This window comes from Chiloscyllium punctatum, chromosome 4 (genome assembly GCF_047496795.1).
Source record: "Chiloscyllium punctatum isolate Juve2018m chromosome 4, sChiPun1.3, whole genome shotgun sequence".
NCBI lineage: Eukaryota > Metazoa > Chordata > Chondrichthyes > Orectolobiformes > Hemiscylliidae > Chiloscyllium > Chiloscyllium punctatum.
This window is the reverse complement of record NC_092742.1, coordinates 103,272,837-103,297,237: the sequence shown is the minus strand read 5'-3', so window position 1 is coordinate 103,297,237 and position 24,401 is coordinate 103,272,837. Positions and strand designations below refer to the sequence as shown.

The window sequence follows — 24,401 nt, the reverse complement described above, 5'->3', positions numbered from 1 at the left end:
CTCTGTTTACCCCTTGATCCTTGTGCCCGACAAACTTTGTTATCTCCATCGTATTGGCTTGACGATTCTCACAGTCATGTTCAAATCCCTCCTTGCCATTGGCGATACAATGAGATCTCTGCACTCCTCCAACTCTGGCATTTGCCCCCCAAGGCCCAATTTCCCCCTTCTTTTCATATGACAGGCTCTGGAATTCCCTAGTTTTGAGACTCCTTAAAAAATGTATGAGTTTTACAATGTGTTCTTACAGTAGCTGCTTTAACCCAATATCAGTTTTGGGTTGATGAAATCCCATTTCCTGCACGACTATATTTTAATCGTACTTAATGTCGCGCAAAGCACTTTGGAGTATCCCAAAATCATAGAAAGTGCTACATAATTTCACAGCGAATGCAGTAGCTGCATTTATGTTTAACGAATTGTGGCTACTGAAATCTTTAACTCTGTTTGACTTTAATACAGTCACATTTTACCATTAGCTCATACAAGCGGTCCAAATCCTTTCATTGGTTTATATGTAGCCCATGCCACATTCAGCAAGACATGGACTACATTGAACCACATTTAGTGGCATCACAAGTGCCAGACAATGACCATCTCCCACAAGGGAAAGCCTAGCTGTTTCCCTTAGCCTTTCAATAGCATTACCATCACAAAGCCCCATCATTAACATACCAGGGAATCTATTGACGAGAGACTGAACTTGACTGGCTGCAGATAAGATGCTGTTGTAAGTAAATCAGAGATTGGATATTCTGGGGCAGGAATTCAAATCCTACAAGACAGACGCCAGGATTGTGATAGAATGCCCTTCATCTGCCTGGATGGTTGCTGCTCCAGGAAAAAGTGAGGACTGCAGATGTTGGAGATCAGAGTCGAGAGTGTGATGCTGGAAAAGCACAGCAGGTCAGGGCAGCATCCGAGGGGCAGGAAAATCCACATTTCGGGCATAAGCCCTTCATCAGGGACGAGACTTGTGGGCCGGGGCTGAGAGATAAATTGGACGGGGACAGGGGTGGGGTTGGAGGGAGGTAGCTGGGAAAGCGATAGATGGATGAAGGTGAGGGAGAAGGTGATAGGTCAGAGTGGGCAGTGATGGATGGGTCTGGAAAGCAGTGCTGAGTTGGAGGCTTGGGACTGGGATAATGAGGGGTGGAGGGAAATGAGGAGGCTGTTGAAATCCACATTTATCCCGTATGGTTGCAGGGTCCCAAGGCAGAATAAGAGGTATTCCTCCTCCAGGCGTTGGGTGGTAATGGTTTGGTGGTAGAGGAGGCCCACGACCTGCATATCCTTGACGGAGTAGGAGGGGGAGTTGAAGTGTTCAGCCACAGGATGGTGGGGTTGGTGGGTGCGGGTGTCCCAGAGATGAAGTCTGCTAAAACGATTGGCAAGAAGGCGTCTAGTCTCCCTGATGTAGAGCTAGTCCAGCAATTGATACCATCCAGATCAAGGCAAATCTGCTTAACCAGTACCCAATCCCCCTCCTTCACATTAAAGCTGCGACTGCTGACACACAGGCCTTCCCCCACATAGACTCTTATTTTACAAGGATACATCCTGCTAAAATGTATCATTTCACATTCATTAACGTTGAAATGCATTTGCTGTTCTAGAAGCTGTCGGTAAGACCAGACCTAAGTAAGGCATTTGATAAGGTTCCCCATGGTAGGCTTATGCGGAAAGTCAGGAGGCATGGGATAGAGGGAAATTTGGCCAATTGGATAGAAAACTGGCTAACCGGTCGAAGTCAGAGAGTGGTGGTAGATGGTAAATATTCAGCCTGGAGCCCAGTTACAAGTGGAGTTCCGCAGGGATCAGTTCTGGGTCCTCTGCTGTTTGTAATTTTTATTAATGACTTGGAAGAGGGAGTCGAAGGGTGGGTCAGTAAATTTGCAGATGATACGAAGATAGGTGGAGTTGTGGACAGTGAGGAGGGCTGTTGTCGGTTGCAGAGGGACTTAGATATGATGCAGAGCTGGGCTGAGGAGTGGCAGATGGAGTTCAACCCTGCCAAGTGTGAGGTTGTCCATTTTGGAAGAACAAATAAAAATGCGGAATACAGGGTTAATGGTAGGGTTCTTAGTAAGGTGGAGGAACAGAGGGATCTTGGGGTCTATGTACATAGATCTTTGAAGGTTGCCACTCAGGTGGATAGAGTTTGTAAGAAGGCCTATGGTGTATTATTGTTCATGAGCAGAGGGATTGAATTCATTAGTCGTGAAGTGATGTTGCAGCTGTACAGGACCTTGGTTAGGCCACAGTTGGAGTACTGTGTGCAGTTCTGGTCGCCTCACTTTGGGAAAGAGGTGGAAGCTTTGGAGAGGGTGCAGAGAAGATTTACCAGGATGTTGCCTGGAATGGAGAATAGGTCGTACGAGGATAGGTTGAGAGTTCTCGGCCTTGTCTCGTTGGAACGGCGAAGGATGAGGGGTGACTTGATCGAGGTTTATAAGATGATCAGAGGAATAGATAGAGTAGACAGTCAGAAACTTTTTCCCCGGGTACAACAGAGTGTTACAAGGGGACATAAATTTAAGGTGAAGGGTGGAAGGTATAGGGGAGATGTCAGGGGTGGGTTCTTTACCCAGAGAGAGTGGTGGGGGCATGGAATGTGCTGCCCATGGGAGTGGTCGAGTCAGAATTATTGGTGACCTTTAAGCGGCATTTGGATAGGTACATGGATGGGTGCTTAATCTAGGTTAGAAGTTCGGCACAACATCGTAGGCCGAAGGGCCTGTTCTGTGCTGTATTGTTCTATGTTCTATGTTCTAAGGACGTTGGTTTCAGTATGATCTAGACAAGAAATAACTGCTTCCCTGGAATGCCATCTACAACCTCAAGACACATCGTACAACATCCAAAGAAAGCAGGCCTTACCTTTCTGTCAATTTCGACTGGCTCGTCCTCACTCTTATTGTCAGAAGCATCGCCAAATATCAGCGCTCCGTTCCTGCCAATTTTGACCTGTTTCTTGTACGTATAATAAAATTCAACACACTGGGCTACCGTTTTCGTCTTCACCTGTTAACATACAAGGAAGTATTCAACAATCATCGATGGAATATTTGGAAGCTAATTTGGCAGTTAAGTAGTTAACCTAGTGGTGTAATGCATGTATCGGATCATGTTACAGGGCTCAGGTAACAGATAAATGGTAGAGCACTATGATAGTCTGGTTAAGTCACATGATAGGTGAGCTAATGTTAAAGATGGTGGTGGTGGAATGTGATAGGTTAAGTGTAAGCAGAAGTGTGGCAGAAGATTAGATTGTTCAGATTAGATTCCCTAGTGTGGAAACAGGCCCTTCGGCCCAACCAGTCTACACCGACCCACCAAAGAGTAACCCACCCAGACCCATTTCCCTCTGACTAATGCATCTAAGACTATGGGCAATTTAGAATGGCCAATTCACCCTGACCTGCACATCTTTTGACTGTGGGAGGAAACCCACACAGACATGATTAATTTAGAAAGATAAAGCAAGCTAGTATGATTGGTTATGCAAATACTATCAGATAAGTATGGGAACTATGAAAGTATAAACTGCAAATGATCCGGGGGGGGGGGGGGGGAAGAACGCAGACAGGAAAGACATTTCTGATTGCCATATTTGCAAATAAAAGTTTAACTTGGTGAAGGATTTTCTGCATCTCTTGGTAATTTTCTCAGAGTGTCGGGTGATCTTTCCACAACACACCCTTCACAAAAGGAGGCCATTGTGTCTTGGCTAGCCAATTGGACTCACTTCCTTGCTCTTGAACCACATTCTTATAGACTTCTCTTTCCCAATGATTAGATTAGATACCCTACAGTATGGAAACAGGCCATTTAGCCCAACAAGTCCACACCGACCCTCCAAGCAGCATGGTGGCTCAGTGGTTAGCACTGCTGCCTCACAGCGCCAGAGTTCGATTCCAGCCTCTGGTGACCGTCTGTGTGGAGTTTGCACATTCTCCCCATGTCTGCGCGGGTTTCCTCCGGGTGCTCCGGTTTCCTCCCACAGTCCAAAGATGTGCAGGTTAGGTGAATTGGCCTTGTTAAATTGCCCATAATGTACAGGAATGTGTAGGCTACTGCATTAATCAGGGGTAAACATGGGGTAGGGGAATGGGTCCGGGGGGGGTACTGGAAAAACACAGCAGGTCAGGCTGCATCAGAGGAGCAGGAGAATCGACGGAAGGATTCCTGATGAAGGGCTTTTGCCCGAAATGTCAATTTTCCTGCTCCTCGGATGCTGCCTGACCTGCTGTGCTTTTCCAGCACCACTCTAATCTAGACTCTGGTTTCCAGCATCTGCAGTCCTCACTTCTGCCTGGGTGGGTTACTGTTCAGAGTGTGGACTGGTTGGGCCGAAGAGCCTGTTTCCATACTGTAGGGAAAGTAACCCACCCAGACCCATTTCCCCTGACAAATGAACCTAACACTACTGGCAATTTAGCATAACCAATTCACCCTAACCTGCACATCTTCGGATTGTGGGAGGAAACCGAAGCACCCGGAGGAAACCCACGCAGACACGGGGAGAACATGCAAACTCCACACAGACAGTCACCCAAGGTGGGAATCGAACCCGGGACCCTGGTGCTGTGAGGCAGTAGTGCTAACCACTGAGCCACCGTGCTGAAGCACTTCTTTGAAAAATACTTTCAAAAGTGCTTTCACCCACTTTCGGACAGCATATTCTAGAATGTAACTCTAGAATGTAACTCACTGTATCTCACATAGCTTCTGACTCCTTTACTAAATCTTGAGCGTTGATGAAAAAAAGACTTATTTTGTTTAAACACTTCATCTTACACTCGTCAGGATATTCGCAAGAAATACAAGTAAAGTGGATCAACATTTTCTAGTAAATGAGAAGAGTGCACTAATCGGTTAGCACATGGTTTCTGATTGCCAAAAGTATGGGCATGGAGAATACACCAATTAGCGACCACTGTCCAAGGTCCCAAACAATCATTCCAAATCCAGCAGAGATTCACCTGCACTTTTTATAACCTGGCCTATTGTATCCATTGCTCCCAATGTGGTCTCTTCTATATCAGAGAGACCAAGCGCAGACTTGGAGACTGGTCCATAGAGCATCTGTGGTCTGTCGGCTCCAATCAACACCACCTTTCAGTTGCCAGCTATTTTAACTCTTCCTCCCACTCCCTTGGCAATGTGTCCACCCTGTGGCTCCTCCACTGTCAAAACGAGGCCACATGGAAACCAGAGGAACAACACCCTCATATTCAACCTCAGGAGCTTGCAGGCCAATGGCCTCAATGTAAGTTCCAATATCTCCTGACATCTCATGTCCAGCCCTCCTTGACCTGACCTGACTTGTCCACCTTCCTACCTGCTCCAACCTTCCCACTGACCCAATCACAATAACTGCCTACCTGCATCCACCTATCACCATACTACCCAACCTTCCCCCTTCCCCAGTCCTGATGAAGGGGCCTGACCCGAAATGGGAACTTTGTTGCTCCTCTGATGCTGCCTGACCGGTTTTTCCAGCCCCACATTTTATCGACTTGGGACTTCCAGCAGCTGCAGTCCTTACTACCTCCACACTAGTTAATGATGACTGACAGTTACCTGCCAAGCTTTGTTTTAAAATTTAAACCAGGAAGGTTGACTGTTTGATCAAGGCAATGTCCTGTGGAATGAAGCAGAAAATAGATCTTGCCTGTTTTCTTAGTTTGCCTGTCTACAAGGAACATGGTATTGCATGTAGGGTTCAGTACGTGCAAATGCACCACATTGCGACTTGCACTCGCTTCTTATAGAGTACAAGATGTTGTTCTTCTCTATATCATATTCTTGCTAATAGTCCTGATAAGTGCAAGACTAAATGTTTTGACAAAATATGTATTTTCTTCAAGCAGTATTCACATTCCACGGAACTGAACAACTACTCAGTAAATCAATGTTATATGGTTACTGATACTTCTCCGCCTCTGGAAATGGCCTCTCCTTATTTAACATGATCAAAATGTTCTGGATCCTGAATGACTCTTCCAAATAGCCTACTGCGAATCCTCTTGCAAGGATGCCTTCCTTGAAGAAGCTCTCCTCCTCCCACTACAAGGATTTCAGTGAGTCCCTCTGTCACTGCACAGCTCCCTACCTTTTATCTTAGCCTGCTGGACACACTTGCCTCATTCCTGAAGAAGGGCTCATGCCCGAAACGTCGATTCTCCTGCTCCTTGGATGCTGCCTGACCTGCTGCGCTTTTCCAGCAACACATTTTTAACTCTTCTAAATCTCCAGTCTCTGCCTGTATTGAAGTTCCTGATACAATTCCCTCCCATAAACCACCCCTTAAACCTTCTCTGGACACTACCAGCGTAACCCTGCTGACTGGCTGACTGACTGACATTCAGCATGTTGGATCTTACCAGTTTCTGAACAAGGAAGAAATCCTTCTTGTGTGCTGCCAGCCCTTTGTTGAACATCTTCTTCTCTGTAGACGTCCACTTATCGGACCCTGTTAACCATAATAAGATGTTGTTGTGCATCTTTGAAAAGCTCGCTGGGGCACTGTTTGAACTGCACTGTTGACTCCCTCATCTGAGAGGCCATTCTCCTACACGGCCGACAAGTGCCATTCCACCTCCTGAGTCACTGCAATCCAGAGACAACCTCCCCCCACTACCCCCCTCCCCATTGACAGCAGGTACTAGTGCTCAGGGGAATGAATCAGGGCTCGTTCTTTTCGTTTTGTGACCTCCTTTTCCCCCAGCTAAAGCCAACTGCAGTGACTGGATAACCCAGAATGGACTGGAAATCCCATCCAGTTCTTCCCACTGGGGTTCTCATCCTTCCTCTTCTCTGTAACCCCCTCCATGCCGACAAACCCCATCCAGATTTCTGCCCTCCTCCCGTTCTTGCTCCGTTGTGCGTCCCCGATTTTCATCATGCCACCATTCTCAAGCTCTATAAACCTCCTCTCAGACATTTCGAACTGCAACACAGAGAATGCAGTTGCCAATTTGCATGCAGTAAGCTCTTGAGAAATGGGGTAACACGGTGACAACCAGGGAAACCTAATCTTCTTTGAGACTGTGTGGTCTGATTCACCCAAGAGATCAGCAGGGTATCTCCATTAAATAGCTCATCTGAAAAATGGTACCTCCAACAACCCACCACTCTGTCAGTACTGCGCTGATGGTCAAGATTAGGGTGGGGCTGGAAAAGCACAGTAGGTCAGGCAGCATCCAAGGAGCAAGAAATCCAACATTTCAGGCAAAAGTCCTTCATCAGGAATTCCTGATGAAGGGCTTTTGCCTGAAATATTGATTTTCCTGCTCCTCGGATGCCGCCTGACCTGTTGTGCTTTTCCAGCACCACTCTAATCTTGACTCTGATCTCCAGCATCTGCAGTACCCGCCTCCACATACTGCGCTGAAGGTGTCAGCCTGGGAGATGTGCTCATTTCCCTGAAGTAGAACTCAACTCCATCGCCTTGTATTGGGGAGACTGCTCTCCCAGTATGGCAGCTGACAGCTCTGTAACTGGACGCTAGATTGTGAGGAGTGTTGCTCTAGCACAGTGTGGTTTCAGCTCTGAGACAGAAATCAGTGACACCACTGCCAACACCACAGCTACTGCTGACCCTGTACCTAACACGGCCAACCATTCTCCCCAGCTCTTCTTAGAATCATAGAATCTCTACTTAGTGGGCAGGCTGCTCGGCCCAACAAGACCACACCGACCCTCCGAACAGTCTCCTACCCAAACCCATTACTCTATAGTTACCTCCAACTAGTGCACCTAACCTACACAGCCCTGAACACTATGGGCAATTTTCCATGGCCAGTTCACCTAACCTTGCATATCTTTGGAGGAAACCCACACAGACACGGGGAGAATGTGCAAACTCCACACAGACAGTCGCCCGAGGCTGGAATCAATCCCTGGCGCTGTGAGGCAGCAGTGCTAACCACTGAGCCACCATGACGCCCAACTTCAGACAAGTGCGAAAACAAATGGATGGAGAGTCAGGAGGCAAGGATGAAAGCTGCCACTTACCTGCATAATGGTAACTGAGTAGTGCCTTACTCCTGCCCCGGGGAGTCTTTTTAATAAGAAGCATATTCAAGGCTGACTGTTGGAACAAGCAAAACAACATGAGCTGCACAAATAGGTAAGAATACATACATATATCTAACATATGTATTGTTGTGTAGAAGACGGGGCTAGATTTCAAGAGGACTGGTTGAATGAGCAGGCATGTGGCTGATGTGATTTAATACAGGGAAGAGTGAAATGAGACATATAGGGAGGCAGAATGTGGAAGGCACAACTCTAAAGCAGGTGCAGAAGCAGAGAGATCTGGGCGTACAAGTGCACAAAAAGATCGAAGGTGGCAGGACAGGTTTCGAAAGCACAGCTTTACAGACAAACGTGGAATACATGAGCGAGGAAGTTATTGTGCATCTCTATAAAAGAAAAATTGGTTAACATGAGGGATAATTTAGGAAAGATGTGAAAGCTCTGGGAGAGGACTCCGAGAGGATTTAAAGAATGATTGTGAAGATGAAGGAATTCAATCATATGGATTAAATTGTAGGGACTACTTTTCAGGAATGGTTTAAAGGTGATTGGATAAAGGTGTGGAAGTTGGGGGGGGGGGCGGCGGGAGGTGGTGGAGAATGGGTTATGGAAAAACGCTTTCCATTGTTAAAGTCAAGAACCACTAGAAGGGAAATGGTGAAGGGGAAGGAAGTTACAGGAGAAGTGATTGTCTTCAATCCCATTGCCCAAGAGCTTGAAATTCAGCCAGGGCTCTCAACAGAAAATTAGTTACAGGGTGACCATGGAGTCGGTTTCCACGGTTACCCATAGCCTAAACATATAAATTGGAACATTCCAGAACCAGGGACCTGCCAGGAAGCTACGTTACCCATTTAAATGAAAGAGTTTGCACCTATCCGCAGTTTTGGGCTTTCGTAGTATGTCCTGGAATCTATCCCCCGCGGAAGAAAAAAATTTTTTGAAGGGCATTGGAGAGTGCAACTGGGCCGCACTTGTACTGGGTCTGCACTGACCCTCTGAGGAGCATCCCACCCAGACCTACATCTCCTTCACCCTGGCCCTGTAACCCTGCATTGAGCATGGCTAATCCATGTAACCTGCACAGTCTTGGATACTACGAGGCAATTTAGCGTGGCCAATCTACCTGAGCATCTTTGGACTGTGGGAGGAAACTGGAACACCGGGGGAAACCCATGCCAACATGGGGAGAATGTGCAAACTCCACACAGTCACCCGAGGCTGGAATCGAATCCAGGCCCCTGGTGCTGTGAAGCAGCAATGAGACACCATGCTTCCCTTTACATCTCATATGGTAGGCCAAATGGTCCCATTCTTCAGTGTAACAATTCTGATATTCGATATATTCTACACACGCACTTATGCATGTAAACACACATGCTTGCATGTAAAGTGCATGTGTACAATGCATATGAATGGGAGGATAAGCCATGTGCAGGTACAAATCTGCACATTGTGTGTGTGTGAGAGAGAGAGAGAGAGAGAGATGTATAGATAACTTGAGAGAACTTCAGGATTGCTCACCAGTATGTTGCCCTTCGACTCATGGAGACAGTGTAAGGTGAGCTCCTGGTTTGTACCGCCGCCTGGTAAAATGCTGGAACAGGCCAGTGTCATCAGGTCATCCACTGCAGGGGGAGAAACCAAACAAGCATCAAGTCTGGAGAACAATGGATTTTAAAACTGATATGAGGATTTAAAAACTAACACGTTGCCAGACTGTGTGTTCAGTATGGGTCAGCGAGCACAGGGGTGGCGAGGGAATGGGACGTGCTGTGCGTCAGGATACACCACAGCCTGCTATTACTGGTTCTAGCGGCAGAGCTCACTGCCATTACCACCCAGGCCTCATCTCACATTTCGCAAATTGCCTACTGCTGGCTTAGCATCATCCCCAGAATACAAACTTAACTGGCTCACAGCACAAGGAGCACAGCAATTCTTGTGCAGCAGAGCATTGAAACACAGAACCAGTATAGATACGGTCTGTCAGTGAGGCAACGCAGGATAGGATTCATACAAACTGAGCATCAGACAGAGATTAAAATCTTGTTTACTCTGATTAATTCTAATCAAACTCAGGAAATTGAACTTTTGTTTTGCAAAGTCTCTATTATCTACAGCAAGTGAGACTCATAACTGATAGGACATCAATGTCTTCCAGTAATGATGGGGTTATTCCCTCAGCAAAACAGGTAGTTGCATCATGTAACTCAGGGCTGTCAAAATGGGGCTTGGGACCCCAAGGGAGGGTTTTTTTTAAGATTAGATTCCCTACAGTGTGGAAATGGGCCCTTCGGCCCAGCATCTCCACAGTGATCCTCCGAAGGGCCATTTCCTTCTGACTGATGCACCTAGCACTATGGGCAATTTATAATGGCCAATCCACCTGACCTGCACATCTTTGGACTGTGGGAACAACTGGAACACCCGGAGGAAACCCATGCAGACACAGGGAGAATGTGCAAACTCCACACAGACAGTCGCCCAAGGCTGGAATCGAACCCAGGTCCCTGGCGCTGTGAGGCAGCAGTGCTAACGACTGAGCTGGCCCCATGAATCACGGTGGGAAAACGCCTGGGAAGCACCGATGTAAGTGATGTGCGACAAATCAATTCCAGTTATTTATGGCAGAGCAGGCAATAGGGCGTCTGGGTGACTGACAGAGCAACCTTCTCCGTTCTGGCTATCACCGTCTTCAGCCATTTATATTAAAAGCCTAGTTTCTTTGTAAAACATATTCTCACCTTTCTGCTGGTTAAGCCGAGTCATTTTGTGACCCTCCCATGGTTTGAAGACCAGATCAGCGTGGCTGGCATCTGCTGCTGCCAAAGACCAATCACGTAGACCAGGTATTTCAGCTTGGAACTGTGGGCCAATGTTAATCCGTCTGGGGATGGGTGGGGGGGAACAGAACGTGACAGTAAAAATCTCCAAAAAGAGCAGTACCTCCTTCCTTCCATCAACGACAGTGTACTCTGGCCAAACACTAAAAGGTATCAACTCCTGAAAATTAGTGCCTCATAATGATTTTTCTTTTTAGCTTTTGACTTTTAACTGCGGAGTTTGTATGAAAGAAAGTTAAATCCCACTGATACTTGGAGAAGGAAGGCATATTCTCGACCCAGCTACTTTCCACAGCAAGAAGAATTGGCCGTTTTGCCATTCCATGACATCATAGAGTCACACGGCCCGGAAACAGACCCCTTCGGCCAATCCAGTTTCCTAAACTGAACAAGTCCCATTTGCTAACGCTTGGCCCATATCCCTCGAAGACCTTCCTATCTATGTATCTGCCCAGATGTCTTCTCAATGCTGTAATTGTACCAATCTCCACCCCTTGCTCTGGCAGCTCATTCCATACATCCTCTGTGTGAAAAGGTTGACCCTCAGGTCCCTTTTAAGTCTTTCCCCTCTCACCATGCTCTCTGGTTTTGGACTCCTCTACCTTGGGGAAAAGACTCTGGCTGTTCACCTTATCTCTGCCCCTCATGATTTTATAAACCTCTATAAGGCCAACCCTCAGACTCCTACACTCCAGAGAAAGTCGTCTCAACCCATCCTGGCCTTTCCTTATAATTCAAACCCTCTAGTCTTGGTAAGGTCTTTGTAAACCTTTTTTACACCTTTCCAGTTTAATAACATCCTTCCAATAAGCAGGGTGACCAGAGTTATACTCCAAATGTGAACATACCCATATCCCTTAAGATCCTCACAAACAAAAACCCAACAACTTCAATCTGCAAAACTCAACTGACTGGGCCCTCAACATTTTGAGGCACAGGATTCCAAATTCCCATATCCTCTGTGTTAAAAGCTGCTTCCCATTTTCAATTCCAACTGGGCTGATTCTAAATTTTAAGACTGTGCCCCCACATGACCCTTAACATACTCCCTTTCCTCTGTATTGACCCCAAAAAGCCCCGTCATAATTGTCAAGATTGATAGGCCATTGGTGATGGAAGGCACCATGGACTGCAAGTGTTACCCCTCTAATTCTCTCTCAACTCCTTCCAATTTTGGAGAGTATCCTACTCGCGCTCTCTGATCCTCCCCTTCCACAGCGCATTAACTTCCACACAACCCTTTAACCTCTGGCAATTTAGTCATACAGGCTGAACAGAATCCAATCACAACCCCAACGTGTATTTCACCACAGGGAATGGAGAATGGGGAATGGGGAACGGCCCCCTTGCCCCCACCCACAACACAACAACCCTGAAACAGTACTAAGGGCAGTTAGGAAGCTGGGCTCTCTCCTAACCAGAGGGTACCTTGAGACAGTACAGACATAACAGGAACTGTCCTAGAACAGAGAACATTCCAGCATAGTACAGGCCCTTGATTTCATGCTGACCTGTGGAACCAGTCTGAAGCCTATCTATCCTACACTATTCCATTTACATCCATATGTTTATCCAGTAACCATTTAAATGCCCTTAAAGTTTGAGAGTCTACTACTGTTACAGGGAGGCCATTCCACACCCCTACTACTCTCTGACGTCTGCTAGCTATCACCACCCGAGGAAAAAGACTCTCACTGTCCACCCTAACTAATCCTTTGATCATTTTGTATGTCTCTATTAAGTCACCTCAATTTTCTTCTCTCTAACGAAAACAGCCTCAAGTCCCTCGGCCTTTCCTCATAAGATCTTCCCTCCATACCAGGTAACATCCTAGTAAATCTCCTCTGAACCCTTTCCAAAGCTTCCACACCCTTCCTATAATGCGGTGACCAGAACTATACGCAATACTCCAAGTGCGGCCACACCAGCTGCAGCATGATCTCGTGGCTCCAAAACTCAAACCTTCTACCAATAAAAGCTAACATACCATATGCCTTCTTAACAACCCTATCAATCTGGATGGCAACTCTCAGGGATCTATGTACTATGTATGGACACCGAGATCTCTCTGCTCATCCACACCACCAAGAATCATATGATGAACCCAATACACTGTATTCCTATTGCTCCTTCCAAAGTGAAACACCTCACACTTTTGCCACCTCTCAGCCCAGCTCTGCAGCTTACCTATGTCCCTCTGTAACCTGCAACATCCTTCAGCACTATCCACAACTCCACCGACCTTAGTGTAACGTGCAAATTTACTAATCCAAATTTCTATGCCCTCACCCAGATCATTTATGAAAACGACAAACAGCAGTAGCCCCAAAATAGATCCTTGTGGTACACCACTAGTAACTGAACCCTAGGCTGAACATTTCCCATCAACCACCACCCTCTGTCTTCTTTCAGCTAGACAATTTCTGATCCAAACCGTTAAATCACCCTCAATCCCATGCCCATGTAGTTTATGTAATAACCTACTGTGGGGAACCTTATCAAGTGCCTTGCTGAAATCTTTATACAACACATCAACTGCTTTACCCTCATCCACCTGTTTGAATTCTTTGAGAAGGTGACCAAACAGGTTGGTGAGGCACTACCTACCCTTCACAAAACTATGTTGACTATCCCTAATCAACTTATTCCTTTCTAGATGATTATAAATCCTCTCTCTTAAAATCCTTTTCCAACACCTTACCCACAACCAAAGTAAGGCTCACTTGTCTATAATTACCAAGGTTGTCTCTACCCCCCCTTTTGAACAATGGGACAACATTTGCTGTCCTCCAGTCCTGCAGTTCCTTGTTGTATAGAATCACAATAAGTTGTTCCAGCACAGGAGGAGGCCATTGAACTCATTATGCTTGTGTTGGTCCTCTGCAGGAGTTTACCCAGAGCCGCTCTCCCCCCATCTTCTCCCTGTCACCTTGCACCTTCTTCCTTTTCACCTGACGATCCAATTCCCTCTCAAAGGCCTTGACTAAGTTTGCTTCAGCTTGCGGTGTTCTTCCAGCCTCCCGCTTGTCTACTCTGGATTCCAGCACACACACAGGTAGCACGTTCCAGATCCCAACCAAAATTATTTTTTCCTTGGATTGCCACTGCCTCTTTTGTCAGTTAACGTCAATCTGTGACCTCGGTTCTCAATCTTTCTATCAATAGGAACAGTCTCTCTCTCTCTCTCTAATGATTTTGAATACCTCCATCAAATCCCCTCCCAGTCTTCTCTTCTCCAATGTGAAAAGACCCTCTCATCTATCCACATACCTGAGGTTCCTCATTCTATCTACATACTGGAGGTTCCTCATTCTTGGAAGCATTCTTCTGAATTATTTCTTCATTCTAATACCTTCACATCCTTCTTATAGTGTGGCACCCAGAACTGAATGCAATACTCCAGTTGAGGCTGAACCAGTGTCAGTGTCAAAGACAAGTTTAATATAACTTCCTTACTTTTGTACTCTGACGCCTCTATTAATAAAGTGCAGGATGCTGTTTGCTTTAAACGGTCTCTCAATTTGTCCCGCCACCTTCAGTGAGCATTTATATGGGCAGGTCTCTCATCTCCTGCATCCACTTCCAAGTTGCACCCTTAATGTTTATAATTTCTTGATATGCTCTTCTTAATGAATAACGTTACAAATCTCTGCACTGAATCTCACTTGCCAGTTGTCTGTCCTTTCCACTAATGTGTTGGTATTGCTTTAATGTTCTGAACTATCTTCCTCACAGTTCGCAATACATCCAGGTTTTGTATACTCTGCAGATTTTGAAATTGACCACCCAGTTCAAGGTCATCAATACAAATCAGAAAGAGCGAGGGATTTAACATTAACTCTAGGGAATTCCACAATAAACTTTTCTCCACAGCCTGTTTCTTATCACTTAGCCAATTCTGTATCCATTTTGCTACCATCTCTTTTATTCCCTGAGCCTTGACGTTCCTTACTCTGTTGTGTGGCAATGTATCAAACATATTCTCAAATTCCACGGACATTATAATCCCTACAGTGTGAAACAGGCCCTTCGGCCCAACAAGTCCACACCAACCCTCCAAAGAGTAACTCACCCAGACTCATTTCCCTGACTAATGCACCTAACACTATGGGGCAATTTAACACAGCCAATTCACGTGACCTGCACATCTTTGGACTGTGGGAGGAAACCGGAGCACCTGGAGGAACCCCACGCAGACACGGGGAGAATGTGCAAACTCCACACAGACAGTCACCCGAGGCTGGAATCGAACCGGGTCCCTAGTGCTGTGATGCAGCGGTGCTAACCACTGAGCCATCACACCACCTGTTGACATTACCCTCATCAACTCTGTTACCCTCTTTTAAAAATTCAACCAAGTTAATTAAACATGACTTATCCATAACAAATCTATGCTGGTGTTCTGTAACTAACCTGTAATTGCCTAAGTGACTATTAATTTTGTCCTTGGTAATCTAAATTAGCTCGGTTATCAGTTTCTGAAGCTTTCCCTCCACTGAGGGTAAATGGAATGGGCTGTAGTGCCAGGTTTGTCTTCACACATATGTAGCATTTGTCCAGTCCTCTGGCACAGCCCACATCTAAACGGGACCAGAAGATTATGGCTCATTTCTCTGCAATTTCCATTCTCACTTTCCTCAGCATCTTTGGACACATTTCATGAGGTCCTGGTATCTTATCAACTGCCTATCCAATATCAACATCCATTTTAACCCCTTTAAATTCACAAATCATTTCCTCTTCCACCATGACCTGGGCAGCATCACCTTCCTTGGTAGATAGATGTAAAGTATTAATTTAAGATCTCAGCTATGCCCTGCCTCGATGCGTAGATTCCCTTTCTGTCCCTACTTGACCCACTGGTCCTTTTATAACCCTCTCACTGTTCTAAATGTCATTGGATTCTGTTTTATGTCAGCTGCCAGTCTCTTTTCACAATCTCTCTTTGCTTCTTTGATTCCCTGTTTTGTTTTAGGAGGTTTTGATTTCTAATTTCCAGATGTATTATCTGCCTAATAACTGTTATAAACACATTTGCTTTGTGCTTTCCAGTGATGTACTGTCCCACTTTTCAACAAGAAACCAGCACGTATATAAACAGAAAACCAGAAACCGTAACGCTTTGCAGTTACTTACGGTTCGATGCTTGCTGGAGTGACTTCACTCATGAGGGAGAGAACTGGAGGAGGAGTATCAACACTGTCTAGAGTAGAGAAAATTTTTACAAATTGTCACAACCACATAAAAGACCTAAAGCAAAAACCCATCGTCTACATATACTTCACCTTACATAGACCATGCTTGACTTACGACTTGCATTTATATACTGCCAGTAATAAGAACAAAATATGCCAATATGCTTCACGAAGAACATAAATTAAAACATGGTCACATCCTTCCTATTTCAGTTAATACCCTGTGGCCCCAGAAGACTTTGAGGTTTCTGCAGCCCTTCAATTTTGGTCTTTTCCACTACTTTTCAATCTCCTTCACTCCAGCACTGAGATCTGAAATTCTGGATTTCCATCTGGCTACCTCTCAACTTCTCCCAGATGCTGAAAGAATCTGTGCCAAAACTATCACTTTGACCAAATTTCTGTCCATCCTTCCTAAGGAAGTGGCTCAGTGTACAATTTAGTTTGACAATGCTCCTTGGAATATGTAACTACTTCATATACACTTTAAGTGAACGTTAAGTGCGGCATGATGACTCAGTGGTTAGCACTGCTGCCTCACAGCACCAGGGACCTGGGTTCAATTCCTGCCTCGGGTGACTGCGTGGAGTTTGCACATTCTCTGCGTGGGTTTCCTCCGGGTGCTCCGGTTTCCTTCCACAGTCTAAAAATGTGCAGGTCAGGTGAATTGATCAGGCTAAATTGCCCAGAGTGTTCAGGGATCTACAGATTAGGTGCATTAGTCAGGGGTAAATGTAGAGTAATAGAGTAGGGGAATGGGTGCGAGTGGATATTCTTTGGAGGGTCAGTGTGGACTTGTTGGGCCAATGGCCTGTTTCCACACTGTAGGAATTCTATGAACTATTGGAGGGTGGGGAGAATAGAGCGAGTGGTTTTTTTTGCGTGGGTGGGGGGGGAAAAAGGAGTGAGCGAGAGAGCCGAAAGCAACAGGGTAAGAGATGGGAAGGAATAAAAAGGAGAGAGAGAGAGACAGACAGACAGACAGAGACATGGAGAGAAATCAACGGGATAAGAGACGGTAAGTAAGAGCGGGGGGGGGGGGGGGGGGGGGAGATAGAAGAGAGAGAGAGAGAAAAGAGAGAGAAAAAAAAAGAGAAAAATTCTTTTGTTTTGTAATCCAAATCTCTTCCTACACAATTTAGTTCCAGATGGACAAATCTAAAATAATAACCTCCCTGCTAGGTATGGGGTTTGATAGGAAACGCTCATACTGCCACATGATGCATTCCTGAAATCTCAGTGCACAGTGACAGGTAGGTACCACCGTTTCTGAAATGGAAGGTCCAACATGTTGAGCATTTCCCCGCAGTACGGTACTGCAGAGTCAGTGGACAAAGAACTCACTTGATTGGCTTAAGCAGGCTTTCGGCGTTGACCTTGGCGTGACCGGCTGAGACGAGGCGCTTGAAGACGACAGGAAGGCATTGAAGTAGAGTCCCGAGCCCTCCCGCATGGGACTGAGGATAGGTGGGGGGGTGTAGGGCGGAGGTTGGAAGTTCTTGTCCATGGGATGGTCAAGCAGTCTGACAGGCGAGCGCAGGTTGCTCTGATAAAGGGTGCCAGGTGGGTATGTGATGACAGAGACATGGTTGAGGGGTTTGGGTGGAATGAAGAGAGGTTCTGGTCTCGGCCGCCGCTTCAGTTTTGCGGTCAGGTTCACGTGGCCTCTGGAGCTAGCGTTCTCCTGCAAAGACAGGCAACACATTTTATACAGATACGACAAACTGTACAGTGGAACCTGCAAATTGTCAAACCCCTCGGGGACTGCCACCACCAGCTATCCTTAACTTCGGAGTGATCGCTATTATATCGTGACAGGTTCACAGGAAAATGGAGAGGTCTTTACCCAGCATCCACAGCAACAGAGAAACCACTGAGTCAAGGAGACCAGCACCTCTTCATTCCCGAGATGGGCACTTTCTCTGCTGCTGTGAATACTGGGTAAAGAGCATGCCATTCCACAAGAGAAATTCCCTTCCTAAAAACCTGCTGCCACCATAAGCTGATCTCATGAGAATAAAGGATGTGAGAGAATAAATGGGGCAGTGTTTGTGACTGACATGGGAATATTTCAGATAAGCCATCTTGCATCAGATTATGATTTGTACTTTAAATATTGAAAATAAAATTACAGCCCAGAAGCAGCCCATTTGACATAATCAGTCAAGGCCAGTGTTTCAGTTCCACTGGACCTTCCTCCTTTCTTTTCTCAGTTAAATCTCCCACAATAATCCGGTATTCCTTTTCCCTCTTTTGCTCGTCTAGTTTCTTCTTAAATGCATCCATACTATTTTCTAACTTCCTGCCTCTAATTTAATTAATAAAGAATGTGGAGACAATACAGTAGGAACCTTCATCCAAGTAAATACTTGCTGTAAGTTGTTTAGGCTCTAGCAGGTTTTGAAAAGATTTGTAGCTCAGGTTGCGATTCTGGGTGTAAGTTTGCCCTCTGAGCTGGAAGGTTCGTTTTCAGACGTTTTGTCGCCACAGTAGGTGACATCATCCAGCGATGCGCCAGTGTTACTGACCCACTCTCAATTTGTGTTTAGGCTTCCTTAGGTTGGTGATGTAATTTCCTGTAGTGTCATTTCTGGTTCCTTTTCTCAGAGGTTGGTAAACGGGATCCAAGTCGATTTGTTTATTGATGGAGTTCTGGTTGGAATGCCATGCTTCTAGGAATTCTTGTGTGTGTCTCTGTTTGGCTTGTCCTAGGATGGGTGTGTTGTCCCAGTCGAAGTGGTGTCCTTCCTCATCTGTCTGTAAGGACAGTAGTGATAGTGGAGCAGAAAAACCCTTCATCAGGAATCATCTCCAATACCAACAGCTGTTGTCTTGTGCAGTAACTTAACATGACACCCTATCATTCGAAATTCAAATACTCAACATCTACAAGTTTCCCTGTATCCATGCAGCTTGTTACATCTTTAAAGAATTCTAAAACAACTGACAAACATAATTTTGTTTTCACAAAACTGTGCTGACACCTTATTATATCAGAGCTATCTGAATGAATTGATGCTGTCCCTTCAATAATGGATTCTAGTATATTCCCAATGACAGATACTAAGCTAACCGGCCAAGAAGTCCCTGCTTTTTTGTCTCCTCCTTTCTTGAATAGAAGTGTTACTTCTTTAAAAACAATGTGTTTTCAGGATATGGGTGTCACCATTTGGCCTGATATTTACGTCCATCAAAAATGGCGGAGAGAAAGTGGTGGTGAGCTGCCTTCTTAAACCACTCCAGCTCGGACAGTGTAAATACCTGTAACGCTGTTAAGGAGGGAGTTCCAGGATTTTGGACCAATGGCATTGAAGGAACAACGATAGAATTGCAGGTCAGGATGGTGTGTGGCTCAGACAGGAACTTGCAGGCGATGACGATGCTATGCATCTGCTGCTCGTGTAGTGTTGCAGATTTCAACAATGCCATTGAAGGAGTTTGGTGAGTTAGTGCCGTGCGTCTGGTACACTCTGCTATTGCTATGCATTGATGGCGGAGGGAGTGAATGTTAAGGTGTTACACTGGGTGCCAATCAATAGGTTCCTTTGTCCTGGATGATTGTTGTTGGGAGCTTCACTCATTCAGGCAAGTATTCCATCACATCCATCTTCCTCGAGTTACAGATGCTCACAGTGGTTGCCTTAACTCACATTGGTGTCCACTAGCTCCCACATGTTATAGCCACAACACATCACTTGCTCTGTACCTGTAATTATTTAATGAATCAGGTCCATTTATTAATTTATCAATAACACTCAATGATTGATTGTTGTTTACTCAATTAAGATATAAATTGAATATCTTGCCACTGCATTATAGAGACATTGCTGCATTATAGAGACAAAGTCCCCGCCCTCTGAGATGGCCTCGCAAACCAGCTCATGTCTCAGTTCAAGGAAGTGTCCTCCCATCACCCTCTGGGGATGGGCAACAACCTCCTCTTTGCCAGTGATAACCACATGAACTGCAAAAAAAAACACAAGGATGATAATTTGAGTGGGCCATTCTCACTCCATTTCAGTGAGTATTTACTTGTTCCCCTTTTGTTGACCAAATTGGACAAGGTCAGTGCACCAGTATTTTCTGAGGAGGAGACCTGACTCTTCAAACGGTTCATCCAAAACAGAAACACTGTTGAGTGACATCAATCGAACCATTAAAAAGTTTAAGGTGATGGCTTCAATGAGGGGAATAAAGACACAGTGGGTAAATTTGCAATCGACACAAGAAGGTAGGAAAGTACATTGTGAAGCTGACATAATCAAGAAATAAAAGCAGAAAACGCTGGGGAAAACATAACCAGTCCGAAAAAATCATATCAGACTCAAAACTTTAACTCTGTTTCCCTCTCCACAGATTCTGCCAGACCTGCTGAGTTTTTCCAGCATTCTCTATAAAGAGCTAGGAGCAGGAGCAGGCCGTCCAGCCCTTCGAGCCTGCTCCACCACTCAATAAGACCATGGCTGATCTTTACACGGACTCAGTTCCACTTACCCATCCTCCCACCTTATTCCTTTATTTTTCAAAAGCGTATCTATCTTAGCTTTAAAAGCAATTACTGAAATAGCATCAACTCCTTCCCAGGGCAAGGAATTCCATAGATTAACAGCCCTCTGGGTGAAGCAGTTCCTTCTCCATTCAGTCCTAAATTTGCTCCCTCTAATCTTGAGGCTATACCCTCTTGTCCTAGACTCACCTGCCAGTGTAACCGTCCTCGCTACTTCTATCTTACCTATTCCCTTCATAATTTTATATGTTTCTGTAAGATTCCCCCCTCAATCTTCTGAATTGCAATGATTATAATCCTAATCTATTCAGTCTCTCCTCATACGTCAATCCCCTCAGCTCTGGAATCAATCTAGTGAATCTCCTCTGCACCCCCTCCAGTGCCAGTACATCCTTTCTCAAGAAAGGAGACTAAAGCTGCACTTAGGTGTGGCCTCACCAGCTCCCTGTGCAGCTGTAACATAACCTCCCTGCTCTTAAAATTAATCCCTTTCGCAATGAAGGACAAAATTCCATTTGCCTTCCTAATTACTTTTGTACCCGCACACCAACCTTCTGGATTCACAAGGACACCCAGATCCCTCGGCAAATCAGCATGCTGTAACTTGTTACCATTCAAGTAATAATCCTTTTTGCTGTTATTCCTACCAAAATGACTTCATATTGATGTTTGTTTCAGATCTCCAGCATCTACAGTACTTTGATTTTGACATAATAAAGTTGCAGATGGATAAAGTGAGTGGACTAAAATCAGGCAGATGGTGTATAATCTGGGAAAATATAAAGTTGTTCACTTTGGCAGGAACATAAACGATCTGGAAGACGGCACTATTGGTATGATCAGCAAATTTGCAGATGACACGAAGAATGGTGGGGTAGCAGAAAGCATAAGGGACTGTCAAAGAATACAGGAGGATATAGATAGACTGGAGAGTTGGGCAGAAAAGTGGCAGATGGAGTTCAATCCAGACAAATGTGAGGTGATGCATTTAGGCAAGACTAATTCTAGAGCGAATCATACAATGAACGCAAGAGCCTTGGGAAAAGTTGATGAGCAAAGAGATCTGGGAGTGCAGGTCCATTGTACCCTGAAGGTTGCTACACAGGTGGATAGAGTGGTCAAGAAGGCATATAGTATGCTTGCCTTCATTGGACGGGGTATTGAGTATAAGAGCTGGCAAGTCATGTTAAGATTGTACAAGACATTGGTTCGGCCACATTTAGAATACTGTGTACAATTCTGGTTGTCACATTACCAAAAGGATGTGGAAGCTTTGGAGAGGGTGTGGAGAAGGTTTACAAGGACGTTGCCTGGTATGGAAGGTGCTAGCTATGAAGAGAGGTTGAGTAGGTTAGGTTTATTTTCATTAGAAAAAAGGAGATTGAGAGGGGACCTGATTGATGTTTATAAAATCATGAAGGGTATAGACAGGGTGGATAGAGATAAGCTTTTTCCCAGGGTGAAGGATTCAATAACGAAAGGTCACGCTTTCAAGGTGAGAGGTGGAAAGTTTAAGGGGCATACACGTGGTAAGTCCTTCACACAGAGTGTTGTGGGCGTTTGGAACACGTTGGCAGCAGAGGTGGTAGAGGCAGGCACGGTAGACTCATTTAAGATGCATCTGGATAAATGCATGAGTAAGTGGGGAGCAGAGGGTTACAAATGCTTAGGAATTGACCGACAAGTTTAAACAGTATATTTGGATCGGCTCAAGCTTGGAGGGCCGAAGGGCCTGTTCCTAGGCTGTAAATTTTCTTTGTTCTTTGTAAGAATAAAGAGAGTAGAACTGAAGCAGACAGTAATTGTAGAACTCAGAACACAAAATAATCGAGAGAGATAGCATGAGCCCCACAAAATGTTGGAATGCAGGTACATAAGTAGTTAACAAGGCCAATGCATTGCTATAGCTTTTGAGATTTATTTGTGGGATTATGGGCATCACTGACTGGGTTAGAATTTATTGCCCATTCCTTGTTGGCCTTGAGGGGGTGGGAGCGAGCTGCCTTCTTGAACTGCTGCAGTCCATGTGCTGTACATAGACCCATAATGCCCTGAGGGATGGAGCAGTATTATTTCCAAGTCAGGATGGTGAGTAATTGAATATATACACAAAGAGGTTATGCTTCTGTTGTACAAATCTTGGTGAGACCACATCTTGAATACTGTGTGCAGTTTTTAAATCTCTTATTTAGGAAAGGATGTAAATGTTTTGGAGATGATTCAAAGGAAGTTTATTAAACTCATACGAGGACTGAGTGGCTTGTCTTATCAGGAAAGGTTGGACAGACGGGGCTTCTTTCCCGTGGAGTTTAGAAGGATGAGGGGTGATTTAACAGACGACGATAAGATCCCGAATAGTTTTGACAAAGTGGATGTGGAAACAATGTGGGTCAGCTCAGAACTGAGGGACATGCTTTGAAAATTAGGACTTGCCCTTTCAGTGCAAAGAGGAGGGTTTTTTTTCACTCAGAGGGCTGTGCAACTTTGGAACCCTGTACCACAGGAAGTGGAGTAACTGATCATTTTCATGCCAGAGTTTGATAGATTGCCTAGCCTGACAAGAATCAAAAGGTTACTGGGAGCGTAGGATTCAGAACATGTTGCAGCTGTACAGGACATTGGTTGGGCCACTGTTGCAATATTGCGTGTAATTCTGGTCTCATTCCTATCGGAAAGATGTTGTGAAACTTGAAGGGGTTCAGAAAAGATTTACAAGGATGTTGCCAGGGTTGGAGGATCTGAGCTACAGGGAGAGGCTGAACAGGCTGGGGCTGTTTTCCCTGGAGCTTCGGAGGCTGAGGGGGGACCTTATAGAGGTTTACAAAGTTATGAGGGGCGTGGATAGGATAAATAGACAAAGTCTTTTCCCTGGGGTCGGGGAGTCCAGAACTAGAGGGCGTAGGTTTAGGGTGAGAGGGGAAAGATATAAAAGAGACCCAAGGAGCAACTTTTTCACACAGAGGGTGGTACGTGTATGGAATGAGCTGCCAGAAGAAGTGGTGGAGGCTGGTACAGTTACAACATTTAAGAGGCATTTGGATGGGTGTATGAATAGGAAGGGTTTGGAGGGATACGGGCTGGGCACTGGCAGGTGGGACTAGATTGGGTTGGAATATCTGGTCGGCATGAGCAGGTTGGACCGAAGGGTCTGTTTCCGTGCTGTACATCTCGGTGATTCTATAAGGCCAGCCATAATCTTACTGAATAACAGAGCAGTCTTAGGGCTGAGTGGCCTACTCCTGCTCTGAGTTAATGTATGTGTGTCAGATCAAAAAAACTTAACAGGAAGAGGTTTGCCCAAGTGAATCTTCAAACATTTGTTCACCTCCCTAAATCACCTGAGTCTGCCCCTGGTTCAGTCCATCTACTGCTGAGGCCATCATCCACGCCTTTGTTGCCTTTAAGATTAACTGTTCCGATGCTCCTCCAGCTGGCCTCCTTATCTTGCACCTTTCCTAAACTGGAAGTCATCCAGAATGTTGCTGCCTATTCCTTAACCTGCACCATGATCTGTTCCCATCAGCCTTTGTCCTCGCTGACCTACACTGGCTTCCATTCTAACAAAACCTCAGCACTGGGGTCTTTCACCTCATATTCAAGTCGCTCCAGTTATGCTCCCCACATCCATTAGACACCTCTCGCCCTTAGTTATCAGCGCGTCCCTAATTTAAATCACTCTACTATTGGGAGAGACGCATGCAATTGCTAACCTTTGGAAATCCCTCGCTAACCCACTCCACCTTACTCTCCTCTTTTTACTTAAACACACACACACACCTCTTCACCCATTCTAACATCCTCGATGTC

At 45.4% G+C, this 24,401-nt stretch overlaps 1 protein-coding gene across 6 annotated transcripts in view; it reads right to left on the bottom strand.

Annotated features, from left to right (window-relative positions):
* Positions 1–24,401, bottom strand: part of mideasb (mitotic deacetylase associated SANT domain protein b) — an 83,573-nt gene that overhangs the window by 5,857 nt on the left and 53,315 nt on the right. For all 6 annotated transcript variants that reach the window (XM_072569442.1, XM_072569441.1, XM_072569447.1 and 3 more), the window contains 7 exons: positions 17,432–17,771; positions 16,029–16,095; positions 10,794–10,936; positions 9,571–9,674; positions 8,023–8,098; positions 6,390–6,478; positions 2,881–3,024 (listed from right to left, as the gene is read on the bottom strand). In XM_072569442.1, coding sequence (XP_072425543.1) covers positions 2,881–3,024; positions 6,390–6,478; positions 8,023–8,098; positions 9,571–9,674; positions 10,794–10,936; positions 16,029–16,095; positions 17,432–17,771 — 963 coding nt within the window. The remainder of the gene's footprint in view (positions 1–2,880; positions 3,025–6,389; positions 6,479–8,022; positions 8,099–9,570; positions 9,675–10,793; positions 10,937–16,028; positions 16,096–17,431; positions 17,772–24,401) is intronic.